Genomic DNA, 20,096 nt, shown 5'->3' on the forward strand with positions numbered 1-20,096 from the left:
GCAATGACAACAAACAACCTGCTTCGTACAAATTGGAAACATATCTGCTTGAGTTGCTGTTGACATCAGGTCCGACCTTGAAGAAGCTGAACTTACCTGATCTGATGAAGCGGAGGTCAGTCAGCTGGCTGATCACAGTATGTATGTGTACAAAACATTGGAAAGATTGTTAGCAGGTTATTTCTATTTCTCACCAGAACATGACTCAAAGATCTGACAGAACAGATAGGGGGCAAATGAGCTGTAGTAACATTTCACCAGTAGATGGCGACAAGTAATCAGTTTTCTGAGGAGAGTCAAAAGCTGAAGAGACAGAGCTATAAAAATCGATTTTTTTTTTTCAAAAAAGCTTTCCATGCGAAATCAAAATTTTACTTTTACTTGTCTTATTGTAAGAAAGAGACACCTGCAAATTATTAAGGCATGTTGTTGTTGTTTTGTTTTTTTTCCAATAGGAAAAACATTTTTTTTTCTATTAAAACCAATTGTGCCATTTGGTAAGCATGCCCCAGATGGTACCAATATTCAAGAGTGAAAATAGCAAGCAGGTGCTACTTAAAAAATGCAATAGTATTAGCAATTTTTTGCTCTGGACAAAAGAGGAAAGACATCAGCAAGGAGAAGCAGCCGTTGCTGCTTCTCCTTGTGTTTCCAAATTATTTGCAATCTGTTATTGACCATTGAGAAAGATTAGTAAATGGAAAACATTTAATCTGCCAGTCCTCCCAGTAATACACAATGCAGAAATCCAATACAAGATCAGACCATGCCAAGTAGAAAGGAAAAACCTTCATCTCAGACTTTGCAGGCCTCAGCTGGCATGCCCAATGCTAACATCCGGAACAGAAAAGTAAGAAAAAGAGTGAATATGTGTGGCTTGTTTGTAAAGTGGTGAATTACAAAATCTTGTCTTTATAAGAGGAAAAATTCCAGCAAGGCCTAGAAAATAAATGTTCTTTGGACAGATGGGACCAATTTGACCATAATGCACAAGGCCATAGAAAACCATAGTAAATATCAGTCACAGTAGCAGATCAGTGATGATTTGGTCTCATTTTTCAGCCACAGGATCCCCTTACAGCCCTGAAGTTGACCATGTAACATTTAGAATATTACATTTTACAGCTCATAATAGTAAATCTAAAAAAGAAAAACGACTGAACAAACTCTGCTTATTTGCAAAGGGTCTCCAGATTCTCTAAAAACAAAGTGGCAGCACATCTGAGATTTGCAAAGCAACTTTGAAAACAGTTGATCCACCGCAAGCAAAATATGAAAGAAATCTTGTTAAAAACAATAAACAGATATTAAAGAATGACTGAAAGCTGATCAGAAGACTTCCCGGTACGTCCAGTCGGGCTGGAAGGTCCAGGTTATTCCAGACAGACGGATGGACCAGCTGTACAAGCTGCAGTCCTCAGAAGATTGTGACTGAGAAGCGCAGATCAATAGAGTCATTTCCAGCAGTCTGGGGAATTATCCAGCTCACTGCCCACCGATACGATGCAAACTAAAGACACACATTCGCACACACACTCTCCATGTCCTAAAGCCAGCAGCCTCTACACACCGAATTGATCTATATTTTTACAGGAGATTGACTGGGAGAATTTAGCCCATCTTCAGATGACTGAAAGCTGTCTGCTTCGTGTTATTTCAGTCCCAGCTCGCCCTTTCGTCTCATGATGTGATCTGACTCCTTTAGGTGTGCAATGGTGTTGCACTAAGATAAAGATTTTCTCAATCTTCTTGCAGCAAAAGAAACATCACCATCATGCCATCGATGATGTGGTAAAAAAAAAAAAAAAACCTGCAGATAAAGGTTGAATTTTAGGCACAAATGATGTGAAACATTCAGTGGCTTACAGAAGCATCTGACCTGTTGAATTGTATCATTTTGTCACATTAAAAGCACAAGCTTCAATCTATTTCATGAGGATTTAGTTAGTCATAACTAAAGGAACCACCTGCAGAACTAAGAGATGTTCTGCTTCACTGGAGATTCCTCTAATGCATTGTTCTCTCAGTCATTCTCAGATAATAAACTTCTGATACGAGGATTAAATGATCTGGCCTGATTAAATGAACATTTTGAGAGACAGGAGATCAAAAACCCAGCGGTCGTTTTAACTGAGCCTCAAAGATCTGATGTGGAGACAGGAATACCGGCCTCCACTGATTTTGGCTTTATAGTGGAGGCACATTCAACATTTATTTTATTTTAATCGTGCATTCACTCTGTCAATATGTGGCACTGAGTGTAGGTAGAATAATGCACGATTTGTGTTTCCACATCCTGACCAGCCTGGGTACTCTGAATCAGATAATTTACAGTATTATAAGGGATAATATAGATTTTTTTTTTAATCAATGCTGAAAAACTCATATTGCGATTCACAAATCACTCTGCCGTTATAATATTCCCATCCCTCATTTACTTTGAATTAGTACAACAAAAACAAACATTTGATCAGTAAAGTCAGCATTAAACCTGGTTTACCTGGTTAAATAAAGGAAATTAAAAAAAATTAAATCTGGTCAAATTCAAACAACTAACTGAAGCTGAAGTCTAAGCCCAAAGTTTTTCCACGAATAAATGTTTTGATATGTAAAATAATATGTTTTAATTTTGCAAAGGCCAAAGCTATTTTGTCAATATTAAAGTCAGATATTTTGTTAGGATTCGCAACTTCAGCTACAGAAAAATAGGCGTTGCAAAGCTCTTTCAAAAGATTCTTAGCATAGTTTCTGATTACTTGTGTTTTTTCAGATCAAGAATGAACAAAACAATATTAACAGAAGTTCATATTTTAATACTCTTAAGAAATTTCCGGTGCAGTTTTCCCAGGATATAAGGAAGAAGATTCTGTGATCCAATGAAATCTTATGGTTGGAGAAAACCTGTTTGTTGGTAACATCATGCTGAGTTTTTATTTTTATTTTAAATAAATTCTTTTTCGCCCAGAAGTGACTCATTTTAGGTGCAGGAGGAATACCTCCCAAGAATCCCTAAACTTATTCTGCAAATGGGTTTCAATAATAAACTGAGAGGTTTGTCTTTCCACTCATCCTCCTGCAGAAAAAGCTCCAATCTAAATTAATCCCCCACTCCAATAGGCTGAAGAAGATTGAACTCCTCTTCTTCAGGCAGCGAGATCAACGATTTTTTAAAGAACATTGGAAAAATAAGAATAAGACATTTCTTGGAAATTGCTGAAAATAATTTCTGAAATCTAATTTTATTTGTGGGCATAAAATAAGAGTTGTAGAGTCTCATCTTTTTTTTTTTGGTTTAGAAATATAGGCTCACATACATAAATCTCAATCAATTTCTGTATTTTGAAGAATACTGTTAGTGTAGTATGGTTCATTCATTTACAACTTTATACTTGATCATGCTTGTTCTCAACTGCTTTTTTAAAATTTATTAATTTACTTTGAATATGTGGTTTAATTAGTTGTTTGCTGTGGGACTCTTTTCCTCCATCCTCATCTCTCTATACCTCTATTCCCCAGGCGGCTCTATACTTCCAGGCACCGACCCCCGTCTGGCCGTGTTGCGGAGCTCCTGGCCCGGCCCGCAGAGGGGCCCCAAAGCCCGGAGGGCTGGAGGACGGACAGAAGCACGGATCTCTTTCCGATCTCTTATCAGCTGCAGCAGATTCTCAGGGGACTCATTCAGGAGGAAAGCGATGCCCACGGTGTTGTCACACATCAGCGGCACAGAAACGGTCATTAGTGGTATTAAAAGAGATAAGATCGGGATCCGAGTCCCGTGGGAGCCGTTTCTATTTGCACACTGAACTACACAAAGAATTGGTTCCGTTTTTTCTCTTGATTGGTGGCAGGCAAAGCCCAAAACCTTGGAACAGCTTCCAAATGGTAAGACGGGCAAAATAAAACCAGTATGGTCATAAAACACCCCGGGAAAAGACATAAATAGGACAAGAAAGCGCAGTGAGTGACAAATTAGACGCATGAGTGAGAACTCAATGCAGAACATTTGAATAACAGCAGAAGATCCGCCAAGCTGAACAGCCCCCGTTGAATCTGTTACTCCGTACTCTTGTTTAAGTCTACCCTGAAAATTTCGAGTCAAAAAGCTAAAACAGAAGCAAGCAATAATTTTAAATGATGTATTTACTGCAGAAACAACAATTTTAACTCTAACATAGGCTACCATCCTCAATTTATATCTATTTTGGTAATACAATTCTAATTACATGGACGCTTTACATGTTTATTGATGATTATTATGGCTTACAGCTTCAAAAATATCACAACAGCAATAATAATAAAAAAAGATTTTTATTACAGAAAAGTTACGCTCAGCATAATCATGGGGGAAGATTGTTGACTTTATCAGGCAGAAAGTTGTTAACTAGAGTCTACAACATAAGGTCATTGCTAATCAAGCTAGCTGTTTTAAATGTGCTTTAACTATTAGAAAGTTGAGTGGAAGGAAAAAGTGTGGTTAAGAAAAGAAGGTATGCCAGCAATATGGATTAGCACCAATATGGGGAGCAAAACAGTTTGGTGGAGATTTCCAAGCTGATTGGCTGTAGTTGGCACTTCACACACACACACACACACACACACACACACACCTACACACACAACTGTTCCAGTGCTTGTGTTGAGCATCTCCTGAACCAGATGGGTTAGTGGAAGGAAGGACTGGACTTTTGCCAGATGGTTTACAGTCCTCTTTATAGAAAATTTTGCAATCCAGCCTTGCACTGAAGTCCAAACTAAAGTTTTCACAGGCTCAGCTGATTCGGGGTGCCACGTCATCTCTTGGTGTTGGTCCACTTTATTTTACTGTCCAAAGTAATTCACGCTTTCTCCTTCTGACAAGTCCTATGGAGATGGTGATGTCATTTTCAGCAGGATTTTGGCACATTATGCCCACGTTTCCAAAAGTATCAATACCAGATTGATCAATATCATATCGCCGTGATAGATAGGCCATGAAACTCACCTGACCTAAACGATACAGATGATTTACGGAGTATTGGGAAGAGGAAGATGAGGGACACCAGAGCCACCATTAAAGCACTTCTTTAACTGCTCAGCTCAGCCGCAGATTGTACTTTTCTTTAGACATTTCTGTTTTAAATGTTTCTCATTGGTTTTGTTATTTTTTTCTCTAAGTTATCAGAAATCACAGTCCCGAAATGTCAAAAAGTTGCGGGGTTTTTTTTTTATCTGACATGTGTTTTTTTTTTTTTCTTTTTTTAGTTATTTAAACACCTTTATGACTCATTGATGTTAGTTTGGGGTGTAAAGTCTCTTTAATGGACACTTCATTCTCTAAAGCTAGATTTATGACGCTGTCTTCAAAGTTTGAACAGAAAAACATTGTTTTCTCGCTCTCTCTCTTGCGCTCATCCAACCTGCGCGCGCCTCTCCATCCCTCCCTCTCTCCACTTCAAAGCTGCACTTCAAAGTCAGTCTCCACACACGAGCTGTTCTTTCGCAACATCCTCGCCATCATCACGATGCCTCGAGGATTCTTGGTAAAGCGCAACCGCCGAGGTTCGGCGACGTACCGCGCACGAAGCGACGGCACCGGCACACCTGAAGCGCCCAGCTGTGACCGGAGTCGCGCGCAGGGTGAGAGCTACGGTTCAGTGAGACTCTTGAATGACCTTCCAGGTGGAGCATCGCCGGAACTCCGCGACGATCCGGGCAGGGAGGCGTGGAGCCCTCACGTGGAGCCCGCGGTGGAGGCGGAGGCTGACCGGCACGCGCAGTTACCGGAGACCGAGGTGGACGTTTTGAGTGTGGACGGTGACTTCCCCTGTTTCTACCCACATCCACCCCCATACGAGCCGACCATAAACAAGTCCTGTAGTCCAGTCAAACCAGTGGGAACGAGGCTGCTGGAGCAGCACGTGGAGAGCGAACAGCAGCCGTGTTCCCCGGTACCGGAGCTACCGGACCTGCCGTTCCTGGTGAGCGCCGCACCGACCTCTGTGTCCGCTTCCATCGAGAGGCTGCTCGCAAGCGGCGGCGGCGGCAGCAGCAGCAACAACAACCGTCTCCACGCGCAGTCATATGGTCACAACGACAAGTACGACCCGAATCTGGCTCACGTGCACTTGTTCCCGTCTCTGACCCTGATGGGTCAAGAGAACACCACAAGAAAGCGCTCGTACCTTGATCCGGACCACCAGAACAAACTCAGCACTAAGCAGACGAAGAAATCCAAACCGAACCGGAGACAGAACTTCGAGGATGAGGTCACCACGTCTCCGGTTCTGGGTCTGCGCATCAAGAAGGAGAGCCCGGAGCTGAGGAGGTCTGCTCCCACCGGGACTCAGCCGCTCGGAGAGTTTATCTGCCAGCTCTGTAAGGAGGAGTACCCCGACCCTTTCTCCCTCGCGCAGCACAAATGCTCCCGCATAGTGCGCGTGGAGTACCGCTGCCCCGAGTGCGACAAGGTCTTCAGCTGTCCCGCCAACCTGGCCTCCCACCGGCGCTGGCACAAACCGCGTCCGGTGAACAACCAGGGCATCGAAGGTCACGCGAACCGGACCCAGCCGCTAAAGGAAGCGCGAGACTTCGTCACGCACGAGCGGCAGCCCGTGGACTTGGAGGGAAAGGAGAATGAGTTGCTGCGCGCGCACACCAATCAGCACCTGGACAGCTCCCGCGTGCTGCTGCTCCACGGTCGGACCCGAGACACTCCTGATTCCTCCTCTACTCACTACCGGAACCCGGACCTGCAGCCGCACGTGAGAGCCGCGGACAGCCCTCCGTCCGGACTCCTGCGTCTAACCCCGGGCGAGCAGCCGCAACAGCCGCCGCTGACCTTCGTCCGGTCCTTAGCGGAGGAGGAACTGTACGAGTGCCGCTACTGCGGGAAGAAGTTCCGCCGGCAGGCTTACCTGAAGAAACACCTGGCCGCACACGAGATGACAGCGCACGCTTCACCAACCCCATCGTCCTACAGCCAAGCGCGCGACAGCGGCAGTGTCCAGAGCGGCCAGGTGTTCCTGTGTCACCTGTGCGGCGCGCGGTTCCCGTCGGTGGAAATCCGGGACAAGCACCGCGTGTGGCACGCGATGAGGGACGAGCTGCTGGCGGAAACGCTGGGGGGAGCGCTGGCAGCGGACGGGTTCCACGCGCACAGAGAGGAGGGGAACGGCGGGGAGCGCGAGCAGCAGCAGATCTTCACGTGCAAGTACTGTCCGTCCACGTTCTTCAGCTCCCCTGGGCTCACGAGACATATCAACAAGTCTCACCCCACCGAGAATCGGCAGGTGATGCTGCTGCAGATGACAGTACGACCATAAAAAACGATCAGACTGATCGATTATCAATGACGGGAGGCAAACTTAAATGTAGATTTTGTTTTGTGTATTCGGACTAAGCTGTCCCTGTGCCTTTAATTTAAAACTTAATTCCATTTTTCTGATTAACACGGTAAACAAAAGTAATCTTCAATTATATATTTTGAAATGAAATGCAAGGCGTTAAAATCTACATGGAGAAATTTAAATGGAGTAGAGGGTCGCTGTCCTTGGTGCTGAAATAGCCAATAAACCGGTGTGGAAGCAATTCCTTAAGTTGATTTTTAAAAAATTACGGTAACGTGTTTTGATAAAGTTTCAGCTCTATGATATTTTCATACAGAAACAAAGCATTCAATGTAACAACAGACTGCTACATAATTCATATCAATATTGATTTTAAAATGACTATGGAGTTAAAAACACAACCGCAGCTCCTAGAAGCCTGTACAGATCTATTTTAATATGTTCTACGTTCACTGTGTAACTGATTCCAAACTACAGTCAATAAACATATTGATGATCACCTTTTTTTGTCACATCAATAAACATTCAGGAACCACAGGTACAAATCTTTTATTGTTTAAGTCCATTGTTGCACATTGACACTTTATTTTGTGTTTGAAACAGTTACACTGTTTACAGGTTTGCTGAGCTTGCGAGCATGTCTGTGCGTGTGTGTGTTGATAACATGCAGTTAGTGCTGAAATGCAGTTTCTTTTTACATCAGTAGTTACAAACATCTGCCAACATGTGGACATCCAGAGCCTACAAAGGCGGCGGATAATTCTGCTGCAACTTAAATGCGACTTTCTTCCTCATCTCACAGAAGAAACATTTGTTTTATTTTATTTTGGCTTATGCTAATGGGTTTTGAACTGAGTATTGTTAAATTATTTTCCAGGAAAACGATTAAGAAAGGAACAAATTATTACATGATGAGCATGCAGATATGGGCAGATTTAAGTGCTGGGATGGCGCACACGTCCAGACAGCAGAATTCATAACAATAAATTGTATTTTGACCTCTAAAAATAATTTAAAGGGGACCAGCACTCAGTTCAACTCTAAAACAAAAAGGAAACATTTAATCGGTCTTATTAAAGAATGGCATTTTATCAACAAAAAAAGTACAGTCCCTTTCCTTTCATTTATTTCTTCATCTATTTTTTATAAAAATCTATGGCTGAGACAGTAGAAAAGAAAACTAATACTGGGCAATGGATATGTGAAGGGAAACAAATGTAACATTTTCTCCAAATCAGTCCCATCTAATTTGATCTGGAGATTTGCGATGCCTCTAAATAGAGAGCAGATTAATGCTAAAAATATACATATTCTAAAACGACGACTCCACCTCTTTTCATCTTTGGCTGTCAATCTGCAGCAAACTGGTTTTTGTTGTCTTTTTCATCAGGACCCATTAAGCAACAAGTGAAATAAATGCTGGAGTTGCAAAACCTGACATCAGCTGAAGTCTGTGGAAAGACAGACAAACCAGAGAGATCCTCCGCCTAATTAACAATGTGAACTAAACGGGATGATTTCTACATTTCCAGAGGATGACGTGCAAACTGATGAAGAAAAATGCTGTAGTTAAGAGTAACATTCTGTAGTGTTGACCTATGTTTTTATTTATAGCAAACACATGCTCTGAGGATATACCACGGTTTTGGCTTTGGCAGCTTTTCTTGTAATCTTATTTACACAACAAGCTTCGTCACACTGTACATACTCTCATAGACATCCATGTATCTAATATATATATGTATATATATATATATATATATTTATACTTGTATAGATATACAGAATACATATTTATAGTCAAAAAAGCAAAAAGAAAAAAAAGCAATCTTGTTTCTGGAGGGACAAATAAAAATACAGCATTTGACAATTTTGTTTGAGTGAAAGCAGAATTTACACAAAAAAAGACAAAACAAATGCAGTGAATATCAGTGCTTGTCCACAGTTGACAGCATGACCTAGGTTGTGATTTCTGAACCTTTCTAACTTCCACAAATATGTTTGTATTCGATAATAAAAACACTTTCCCCTGCAAATAGCTGCAAACATACTGACGTGTTTGTTCTGACATTTTATCCAACCAACTATCCTCTCTAGCATTGCTTGCAGAGCAGTGCATGATGTGGCACAGTTAATTTTTTAAATACGGTTTTGCAGTCTCAGTAACACAGGTGTTTTGCTAACTTCCACACATGGCACGTGTTGGTGTGATCTAATACTGCACAGCTTAAGTTGAACTTTTTCAGCAGCATTGGAGTGAGTGTTTTATGAAAGCAAAGCTGCAGATTTATACGGTGAGATTATACCAGATGTACATTTGTAAGTGTGTGAGTGTGTTCAGTGCAGGAAAAACAGCCATTGTTCAACCCTGATGAACATGAGATGTGACACTAAAGGTTTTAACCTAAGCTATATTTGTGAGGATGAAGTGATCAAGTGGAGAGACTCAAGTCTTATTGGCGGATCCGGAGGACCGTCGCAGCTTCATCGACATGCGGGTCTTGCTAGTTCGAGGAGACATGGGGGACGCCGAGTCGCTCCCGGCCTCCCCAAGAGCCGGACTTTCTCCCCGAAGCATCTCGAGGCAGGAGCCTGAGGAGTTGGGGGAGGAAGAGGAAGAGGAAAAGTTTGATGCAAGAGTAGGTGAGGCGAGCAGGGAGTGGGGGGAGGGTGGATGAGCAGAAACGAGATAAGGGGAGAACAAGAAAATTACATCTTATCCCCAAAATAAGGTAGACTGAGGCAGACTGCGGAGATTCTCAAACTAATCCAACAGACAAACAAAGGACACAAAACGACTCACAAACAGACAGGCAGCTACCAGACAGACAGACAAAACTACTACAGAGGCTCTGGAAGCTCAATGTCTTCTTGTATCTTTGTTCCCTAAATCCCGAAGACGTGCTTACAGGAAGAAAAACACCATGAAACAGCTCACCGGTCTGCGTTTTTAACACAGAAATACTTTATTAATAATAAATCGCCAATGAATTTCACTGATGCTAATTTGCTCGACTACTTGCAGCTTTTGGGGTTTAGTTACAAAAACATAAAAATGCTGTCGATGCCACCAGACTACAGTTTTTATCTCCTAGTTCATACCATTCACAGCCAGCATGAAGGACCTTCTGCTTTAAGCCTCTGCTCTTCTCCCTCAGCTGGTTTAAGCTGTCAACAGGTTTAGGGACCATAAGATACAAAACGCTATGCTCTTCTGAAGAGCAGAAGGAAGAAGATAGAAAAGAGAAACGCTGACAGGAAAGGGAAGTAAGGAAAAGTAAAGTGAAGGAGGGGAAAACAAGTTACATCAAATCAAGTACACAAAGAAAAATAAGGTGAGGAAAAATTAAATAGGGTAAAGTAGGTTTAAGTTACAGTTAAGGGAAGAGAAGTAAAAGTAAAACAACACAAGGGAAAGAAAGTAAAAGAAGAAAGGGAAAAAGAAAGTGAAAAGAAGAAAGAAAGTAAAGTAGGTTAAAATATAATTCAAATTGAGGTAAAAAAACAGAAGAGAAACAAGGAGGAGCAATTAAATGAGTGGAAGAACAGGAAAATAAAGCAGGAGGATTATTAGAATTGGGATAAAAGCAAATGAAAGGTATGGATCACAATGTGAAACAAAGGGAAAAAGAAAGGATGAGAGCAGGCAGAAAGTGTCGGAAAGATGTAATTCAGGGAAAAAGAGGAGGAGGAGGTAAAGTAAGCATAAACAGAGAGACATGAAATATGAAAGAAGGAGGGAGTTTGAGAGAGGAGAAAGAAAATACACAAAAATGAATGAATGACAAGAAAAAGAAACACAAACATATGTAGTAAAGAATCTGAAAACATTCAACAAAGGAGGACAAAACACAAACCAACAACCTGTTTTACTACAAAGACATAAAAACCTGATTAACTTTAACTTTATGTTACGAGTCAAACATGATCGATACAGAGTTAGTTCAAAGTTCACATTCAGACAGCTTGTGTATGAGTGGAGGACTGCTTACCCGCAGTAACGTGTGTGAGAAAGTGAGTGAGTGAGTGAGAGAGAGAGCGAGAGCAGTGTGACGTCACATAAAAACCAGGAGGACAGGAGCAAACAGCGAGGTCAGAGGTCAAGATTCACCAGGTCAGAGTGATGCCTCAGGTTAACAGAACAATCATGAAAATCACCAAGCGACTGAACGGAGAGGAGGGCTTAAAACGTCTCATCATTAGAAGAGGAAGTCTCACTTTCACTTCAGAGCAGTTTGGTGTCTCATATGGATCAAGTTTGGGTCCAAATCCACGGAGTAAAAATTAGCAGAAGTTACGGCAACATCAAACTGTCCGGGTAGCAGAAAGTGAAACCTCCTTTTGAAGAGAAAGAGACCGCTGTTATTGACATGCAGACCTGCTTACAATTTCAAAAACACACAGGAAGAAACGGCAAATAAAAAAAAATAAAAAAAAACACGACGTGGTGGAGGAGTCGAAGAGAGAAACGTTAGGCTGGAATGTCAGAGGGAAGAGCGAACCAGAGAAAAGCTTTTCAATCACGAAACCAGGCTTACCTTTTAGCTATACAGTGAGACAAAACGATCTAAAGGAAAGAGGGGAACAGAAAGAAAAGAAAACAAAAAAAAAATGAAAGAGGAAAAAAAATAACAGTATAAAAGAATAAAAATAAATAAATAAATAGAATTGGTGAAATTAAACAAACAAAAACAGAAGAAGAGAAGATCATCACTTTGCTGTTAGGGGAGGGGCACTGCAGGTTAACTCAAAAGGACAGAAAGACAAAGACGTATTTCAAAGCACAGGATCTTTAATGTCCAGATGTTGTTCACAAGCTTACGACTTTGGATAATATCTGGGTTTATACATCCCAAGTCGAAGCTAAAGTGCCTGATCCTGTGCTCTGAAGTTTGCAACTGGAGCAAAGTACTGACAAACCAACACTGAGCAAATTACATCTGATTACAGAGCACATATTTAAGGGGAGCGTGACACAGGTGAACTGGGTTATGCCAGATGTAATTCAGCCTTAAATTAGGTTGATTAAGATTATCTTGGTAAAAAAAAATAAGAATTATTGATGCTTTAAACAGATTAGAAGGTAAAATGAGGAGCAGGAAGATATTTAGAAACGCCCACACACAATCACACATTTAACACTGAAACAGAAATACTACACTAAAACACGCCTGCGTAATAAAGTTGCACCACTTCAAGATAAATGTAACTTCCTGTTATTGATACGATGAATGGTCCACATGCAGACGCCACTGTGAATAATTACAATTAAACGAGAGTCTTAGGACAAAGCAAAAGTTTAATGTTTTGCTAAAAATCAGTGAATCGGTGTAATGTTTCACAGAGGAGTCACACATATGATTCTGACGTGTGCGGCTGGCATCTCTAATGCCGATCAGATGTTGCCTAACTCCTCAGAGATGCTCTGGAGGGAGAAAAAGGCCGAGTGTAGCTTTGAATCGAAAGCTGTGGCTGGGATTCAGACTGCGAGCTGCCAGGCTGTGGGGAGGGGAGGCGCTCCACATCGGGAAAATTAATAATCCAACATTATCGGGGAGACAAAACAAAACAATAACAAACAAAAATCAGTTCACTAAATTGTTTCACAAGCGCTGAGGGGGAAACATGAGAAACACTGGAGTGTCAAAATGTGGCCTGACTGGGTTTCTGGTCTTACCTGTGTCGGAGGGCGGGTGAGTGCAGGGAGCTGGGCTGTAGACTCGAGCAGAGTAATCCTCAAACGCGGTTGGCTCCTGGTGGTGCTGCACAATGGTTTCTAGATATCGGGCTCGCTCCTCATAGCTGAGCTCAAAGTCAAGGACAAACTTCACCAACACGTCGTGTCAAGTAAAAGAAATCAAAATTATATATTTCTCCTGATCTTTTATTTTATTTTATTTATTTTTTTGCTGGAGCTGGAGGTTTTTGGTAACAATAGAAATAGGATCAGCTGAAAATAAAAACATTTTCTTTTAGTACAGTAAGGAATGCAAGTCGTAAATATGTGAATAAATTAAATTAAAATAATAAACTTATGATGTACGCAAGCCAATACATAAAATACAATAAAATATAGTACGATAAAAGAAATTCCCTTTCATGGGTATATTCAAAACATGCACAATCTTGCAAATTAATGTGAATAACGACAAAAAAAATGTGACGAAGAACAAATTTAAGAACCTGTTGGAGCTCATGCAAAAAACAGAGCATGAATTAAAATAAAATATTTTATTGGGCCAATTTAAACTTAAGAGAACTGTTATTATAAAGATAAATTTATATAAAATAATTTTTTATTTGCTTATTTCAAAATTGTTCAACCAAATGAAATCAAATATAATAAAATAAAGATAACTGACCAATTGTCAAATATTAGCAGATCATAAAATTAATTTTAAAAAGAGAATCAAAACAGCACAATTTACTAAAAACTAGTTTAAAGAATGAATAAAAGCATATGTTATAATAATTTAAAATCACCAAGAGCCTATAAAATCAAATATTTTATGGAAGGAAAATTAGGTAATTACATAGTTTACATAAAATAAAATTTCATATCCTTAATAGCTGATTGCTTTGTCTCTAAACTGCAACTACAACAATAAATAACTAATGTATAACCACCTTTTTGTAAACAAATTTATATAATGGCTAAAAATTACATTGATTGTAAAAAAAAAAAAAAAAAAAGTAAAATACGTTAAATGAAAACAGGAAAATAGTTTTCATCTTATACTAATGAACTCTACGAAGCAAAATTCCCATGTGAACGAGAAAATCAAAACTAAAAAACCAAATGAAATAAACAAAACAAGACCTAAACATGAGCACTTTGATCGCTCTCTGTCACACTGAGCAGGTCAGAAAGCGGCTCTGGTTCACGCAGTGATCTGTGTGAATGAAAGGCAGAACTTCAACTGTCCACCCATTAGAGATAACCTCATTGATACAATGACATCTGCCCTTTCTTTAGTTTGCCTAATACATCCATCCATAACGACACGCACGCACGCACGCACGCACACACGCACACACACACACACACACGCACACACACACACACACACCAGTCCCCCATCATCCTCCAATAGCATTACCATTTACTCATTGAGCTCCAATAACGAGGGGTTTTCAATGGAACCGGGTTTTTTGCGTCTGTGTGCCTGCGTTTGATAAAATCGCCCGCATGTGTGTACGCAAGTGCATGGGTTAATGTCTGAGTGTGTGATGGGATTAGGCCAATGAATCTTCAGAATGAAATCTGTGTGTTTGTGCCTTGCGAAACGGGGCGGCCATCTGTAATAGCGCCCATGGGTTTTCTATTGGGTTAGAGAGCTGGTCTATGGGCCTCACAAGGAGAAAGATTCAGGTCTAATGGTAACTGATTCGGTTAGGGACAATGGTAATAACAACAATATGGCTCCTTTAAAGTGCAGTCGGCCGGATCGAGGAGGAAGAAGCAAAGGAGGAAATTCGGGTAAACTTTGGGCCGAGTAATCGGGACGTCAAGGAGTTTTTGCCCACCCCCTGCTATTCACAAGAAATGATCGTTTCCAAAACACTTTTCAACTCTTTATACCGACAAAACGCGAAGTGCAAAGAAAGTGAGATTACGACGGTGGAAGAGAAGTTGCAAAAAGACAACGGGAGGAAGAGGGGTGAGAATCCTGCAGCGAGTGGCAGAGAAGGTGAGAAAGGAGGGCGATATTTAAGTAACAGTAAGGGAACAACAAAGCGAGTATGTGGGTGCGCGTCATCCGGAAGGAGCCGAGGGAAGAGCAGCAGGCGAATGCAAAGCGTGAATCCAACGTCTCTCACCCCGAGTCGCCATGCGATCACACGGTTTGCCTTTTCCTGCTTCCCTTGCTCCCCTGCATCGCACTTGTTCCTCCCCCCCTCCTTCCAGTCAGTGTGAGAGAGGTGGATGAAACGCAATTAGGAGCAAGCAAACCACACCTAATCATCTTCATATCAAGTTTTAATAACATGTTTACCAGCAGGGAGGGGGAGAATAGGAGGTTTTGTGATGGCTGCAGCGTTTTCTTTTTTTTGTGTTTTTTTTTTTTTGAAAAGGTGAAAAGGTTTAAAGGACACCTGCTGGAAAGAAAGAGGTCTGCAGAGATGGGGAAACAGAGCACGAACAAGGAGGAAAACATACAGAAACGCGGTGCCAACTGCTGAGATAAATGACAAGAACATCACTTTACTTTTCTGCAGCCTGACTCCTCCAGGCTCCTCGGTCCTTCTGTACCTCTTTGTTCATCTCAGCGAGGGTCTCCACCTGCAGACTCATGTCACCATGTCACAAACTCCCCTACAATGAGGATGTGAACATTTGGAGGGACTGACATACAAGACCGATGCTACACACACCTGGCCACCAATAAGGAAGCTCTGCCACTAAACAACACAGCAACTTTTTACAGCAAGGAAAGAAGGATGTAATCGCAAAAGTGTTAAAACTAGTCAGTAATGTTAGCGGATGTATTGATAAAGAGGAAATTTAAAACTGAAGGTGAGGAAAGGGTTTCCTTCAAACTGACCTGAAGCTCAAATTATGTTATTGAAATCAGGGATTTTGGTAACAAGTGAAGAATGTACACGCAAACTAATTTAGTCAGTGTAGTATCGGAAGTTAGGGATAGACGATGACTGTCAAATACTTAGAAATAATAAATTATACTAAAACAATCCCACACAAGACTCAATAAATGACTGGTCTGATTTAATCAAACTCTGGTTGTAATGGGTTGTTTCCACAAGGTGGGGGTAATGCACAGAATCGCTCGCCAGCTAGTGTAAAGCAGTAGAAGAAGAAAGCTTGATTGAGTTGTTTAAATGTGCAGCAGCATTTCCACAAACATGGTTTTTAGTAACAAAACAAAAGTTTAAAAGTTTGCAATTTACCATCTCAAATAACCTGGCATATTTTTGGAAAGAATCACATAATAAGAGACATGTAAATTCTAAATAAGGAAAGAAAAACAACTTTTAACTCTTAAAAATGAGTCAAACTAAGAAAAGCTAAATTAAAAACTTTTCTTAACGAAGATAAGCGGAAAAAAAAAAAAAAAAAAAAAAAAAGAACATGTTGATTAAAAGTACTTTAACACAAACTAAAATAAATAGCTTATGGTAAACTTGTTACTTGTTCAGCTAATTTTGAATAAGAAAATTCATTATTTTGAGAATATAAATAATAAATAAAAAAGGTAAACAATAACTGGCACAATGTTTAAAACATTAGGAACTTCGATAATATATGTGATAAAATAATATTATATATTTACCGGAATTACCAATGAATTTTAGAACCTCTCCTGGACATTCCCACCCACAAACACAACAAAAGTAAAAAATAAAATAAAAAATTCTGAGTAATCCAACTTGGAAAGCTGAAATGTTTTTATAATGCATCAAAGTTCGGTGCAGGTTTATCAAGAAAATGATCCCATAAAAGAAAAAGCCATCTGAAGAATGTAGGGTGAAAAAACCGTGAAAGATTTATCCGACAGTAAAGAGTGCCTATAAGCCGCAGCAGTTACCAGTGCAGGGTGATCAAATCTGGTTTAAATATATTTGTGCTTGTATCTCATCATGTTTGGCAGTAATAGTGGAACGGACAAACGAAAACAACAAACTTTGACCCAATCTCCGGCCTGTTTGTGGTGTCAACTCTGTTTGTCTTCAGAGCAAGCGGCTGTGAAAAAGCTTTGACTGAAGCCAGAAACCAGGAGTTTCTCCTTTTACAAATAAATTTAATTTAGCTTTTAAATGCGATTTCAGTTTCTCAATGATGTCACCTCCCAGCTTATGTTGCTATAAATTTGACTTCTTTGAGGCAGAACGCTCATTCTTGACATTAGAAACAGCAGCTGAAATTTAGCAGCTTTTCTAATGATTGCTTTTCCAATTCTGGTTTCTCTAGCAGAAGACATGCAACACAAATTAAGTTTATAATTTGAAATAAATAAATAAATAAAAAAATTAAGTCAAAATCAGTGAGAGGTCATAGAAAATAGATGTTCACACATCTCTGCCTCCATCCAGCCATCCATCCCTACTTCCCTCCATCCAAATGGCGGTCGCCACTATGAAATCTTCTGTAATTGAATTTCAGATGGCTCCTCTTATAAAGTAATTAGCTGAAAAATATCTCTTTCAGATGGAGAAGCAGAGAGAAAGGGAAATTATGAGGGGAGAAAGACAGGAAAAAGGGAGAAGAGGAGAGCAGAGAGGAGAGGGGGTGGATAAAGAGGCTCTTTTGTGTCGAGTCAGAAACTCATTTTCTCGTGCGTGGCTGAAAAGATAGAAGAGAGTGAAGTGTTCATGCCATCCCTGGCGCTGCCTCCCTCCCCCCGTCGCGCAGCTCATTGTGACGGAGTTCGACTCCTGTGATCGCTTGAGACGGAGGGTGGATGGAGGAGCAGAGGAGGAGACGGGGGGGAGGAGAAAGGAGCTTGTTAGCACATTAGGAGCTGGGACCACTGCTGGGATATGTGTGTGTGTGTATGGCAATGTTTGTATGGAGAATGTGTGTTTGTGGTTTTGGTCCATATGAAGCTGAATATGTCACACAGATGTTCGCACAGGACGTTTTGACACAAAAGATTATTTTGGAGGGTTTTTTTTTCACCCCCCTACAGTTTTGCAAGTAATAAGGGAGGTAAAAAAAAAAAATCAAATAATTATTAAACTTAAAAAAAAATAAATAAATAAAATACGCATAATGCGGAGACCTTCTTTTTTTTTTCTTTTCAAAGTTAGCGGGTGCGGTTTATTGGTGCAGAATGAACAACTCGACACTTTTGTTGGGTTCCTTAGAAATTATTCTACAAATAAACTAAACTTGCATTTAAAAAAAAAGAATCAAATGGCAATGAATGTAACAGAGTGTCTGGTAAATTTCCTTTAAATGACATTTGCTCTTTATCGGTGTTGCATAAATAAACTTAACTGAACATAATAGATACTAATGTTGTCTTTGGAGTTAAAAAGATTTGCTTACCATTGTACAGAGACACTGGTTTCATTCCATCCCAGCTTTCTCACTACATCGTACAATTCATCCTGAGAATGGTTTCATTTACTTAGATGCTTTTATTCATTATTTTTTGGCAAAAAGCTGACATTGATCAATATTGGATGTAGTAGTTCATAGTAAGCTCGTCTTTTTTTTTTTTTTGAAAATTTGAAAAGTTTTTAAAGGAAATTCAAACTTCTTTCTATAAGGGGGCAGTTGTTAAAAGTGCCATGAGCAGTTTTGAGTTATAACTCAAAAAAAAGTTATTTTATCAGTAATTCATGAGATTTTGATCAACACTGAGGCTGACTGAGTTACAGACATTTAACAGAGTCAACAGTTGTTACAAGGATGATCAGTCAAAAGTTCAAATTAATTAACCTTGTGAAGCTGCTGCTTTGTTTATGCCTAAAAAAAAAAAAGTGTTACCAAGACAACTTTGTAATTTTCTTGAGGCTCAAAATTACGTTTAAAAATGAGAAAATCCTCTGAAGCTCATCTATAAGATACCTCTTCTTTCAGGAACACACAATCTCGGTTAGCATCTCGACAACCCACACACACTTTCTGTCCCCTCCACCCCAAGGCACTGGAACAGACAACAGAGGGAAGGACATCAGAGGGATAATACAATTGGAAAAGCTTTGCAGCGTGTAATGATAAACCTGTGCTTGTATGTGTGTGCGTCTGTGCCCAAAGGAACAAGCTAATGGGTTTATATCTTTCTGTGATAGCAATGATATGGAGGCTTTGTGATTTCATTACGAGTGTGTGTGTGTCCACGTACGCCAACGATGAGGACAGAGATAAGTTGGTCTAATGCACTGCTTATTGTTGCCGGACGTCGGGCATGAAAGAGACACACACGGGCCCACAATTGCATTTACCCCACCTATTCATCTGCTCTTTAACCTGGTGCAGAAGCAGAAGCTGGAGAGAAAAACACAGACGTGACACATTAATTGGCCCCTTGTCGCCCGACTATTTCACCTTCTGACGTGTGTGTGTATGTGTGTATACGTTTAGACGCTCACCCTCCTCCCTGCGACCACCAGGGAGCCCTGAAGCTGCCAGCGCAATTACAATTCATACGCACTCAACTTCACAAACACACAGCTAAAGTGCATCAAACTGTCACTATAATAACAATTCTCATATTAAGGACATGAATCCTATTCTTATCTGCAGGCAGTTAGACAATACTCCTCATATACATGCATTTTTCCATAAATAATATTAATCTTGATAATGAAGAAATAAAAGGCGACATAGCTTGATTATACGTTTTATTAAGAGAAAGCCGCAAATCTTTGAATGCATTGCATTGAAACACAATGAGACTGAGGTCTGGACTTTGACTGGGTCATTGTAGCATCTTCATTCTTTTATATTCCAGCTATTCTATTTGCTGCAGAGTTTGGGGACATTTTTTCCAGTTGATAACCCAGTTTTTGCCCAGTTTTAATTGTCGAACAAGTTGATTTATTTTTGACTATAGAAAACTTTGATATAGGGACTAGTTCATGATCCATTTAATGCCTGCAAAGATGTCTGCGTCCAGCAGGTGGAAAACTCAAATCATCACTACTCTACCACCCTGCTTGACAGCTGTTGTGAAAGGTTTGTGCTGATGTTATTTGACACGCTAACAGAGAGTAAAGTCATGCTTCTCTGGGTAAATTTACGGCTCACCAATTTGTACCCTCATTCCACTCCTAGGAATGAAAGCATTGTTTCATTCGAAA

General features: G+C 40.4%; 2 protein-coding genes across 11 annotated transcripts in view; one reads left to right on the forward strand and one right to left on the reverse strand.

The window, feature by feature from the left end:
• Positions 1-4,580: 4,580 nt before the first annotated feature.
• insm2 (insulinoma-associated 2) lies at positions 4,581-8,413 on the forward strand. The gene has a single exon (XM_007575964.2). The coding sequence runs from the start codon at positions 5,298-5,300 to the stop codon at positions 7,299-7,301; it is 2,004 nt and encodes a 667-aa protein (XP_007576026.2). The 5' UTR covers positions 4,581-5,297; the 3' UTR covers positions 7,302-8,413.
• The window catches only part of LOC107833426 (ral GTPase-activating protein subunit alpha-1-like), a 53,024-nt gene continuing 40,786 nt past the window's right edge, over positions 7,859-20,096 (reverse strand). For 3 of the 10 annotated variants that reach the window (XM_016662667.1, XM_016662661.1, XM_016662648.1), the window contains 2 exons: positions 13,003-13,127; positions 7,859-9,917 (listed from right to left, as the gene is read on the reverse strand). In XM_016662667.1, the coding sequence (XP_016518153.1) occupies positions 9,772-9,917; positions 13,003-13,127 (271 nt within the window). In that variant the 3' untranslated portion in view covers positions 7,859-9,771. Of the gene's footprint in view, positions 9,918-9,954; positions 10,540-11,863; positions 11,893-12,604; positions 12,751-13,002; positions 13,128-20,096 lie in introns of those variants that run through there. The other 7 variants (XM_016662673.1, XM_016662665.1, XM_016662668.1 and 4 more) reach the window with 5 other exon arrangements.

The sequence above is a fragment of the Poecilia formosa genome, unplaced genomic scaffold, assembly GCF_000485575.1.
Source record: "Poecilia formosa unplaced genomic scaffold, Poecilia_formosa-5.1.2 Scaffold8, whole genome shotgun sequence".
NCBI lineage: Eukaryota > Metazoa > Chordata > Actinopteri > Cyprinodontiformes > Poeciliidae > Poecilia > Poecilia formosa.

Coding starts and splice junctions, on each gene's coding strand:
- insm2 (XM_007575964.2), top strand. CDS start 5,298: ATGGACACTTCATTCTCTAAAGCTAGATTTATGACGCTGTCTTCAAAG.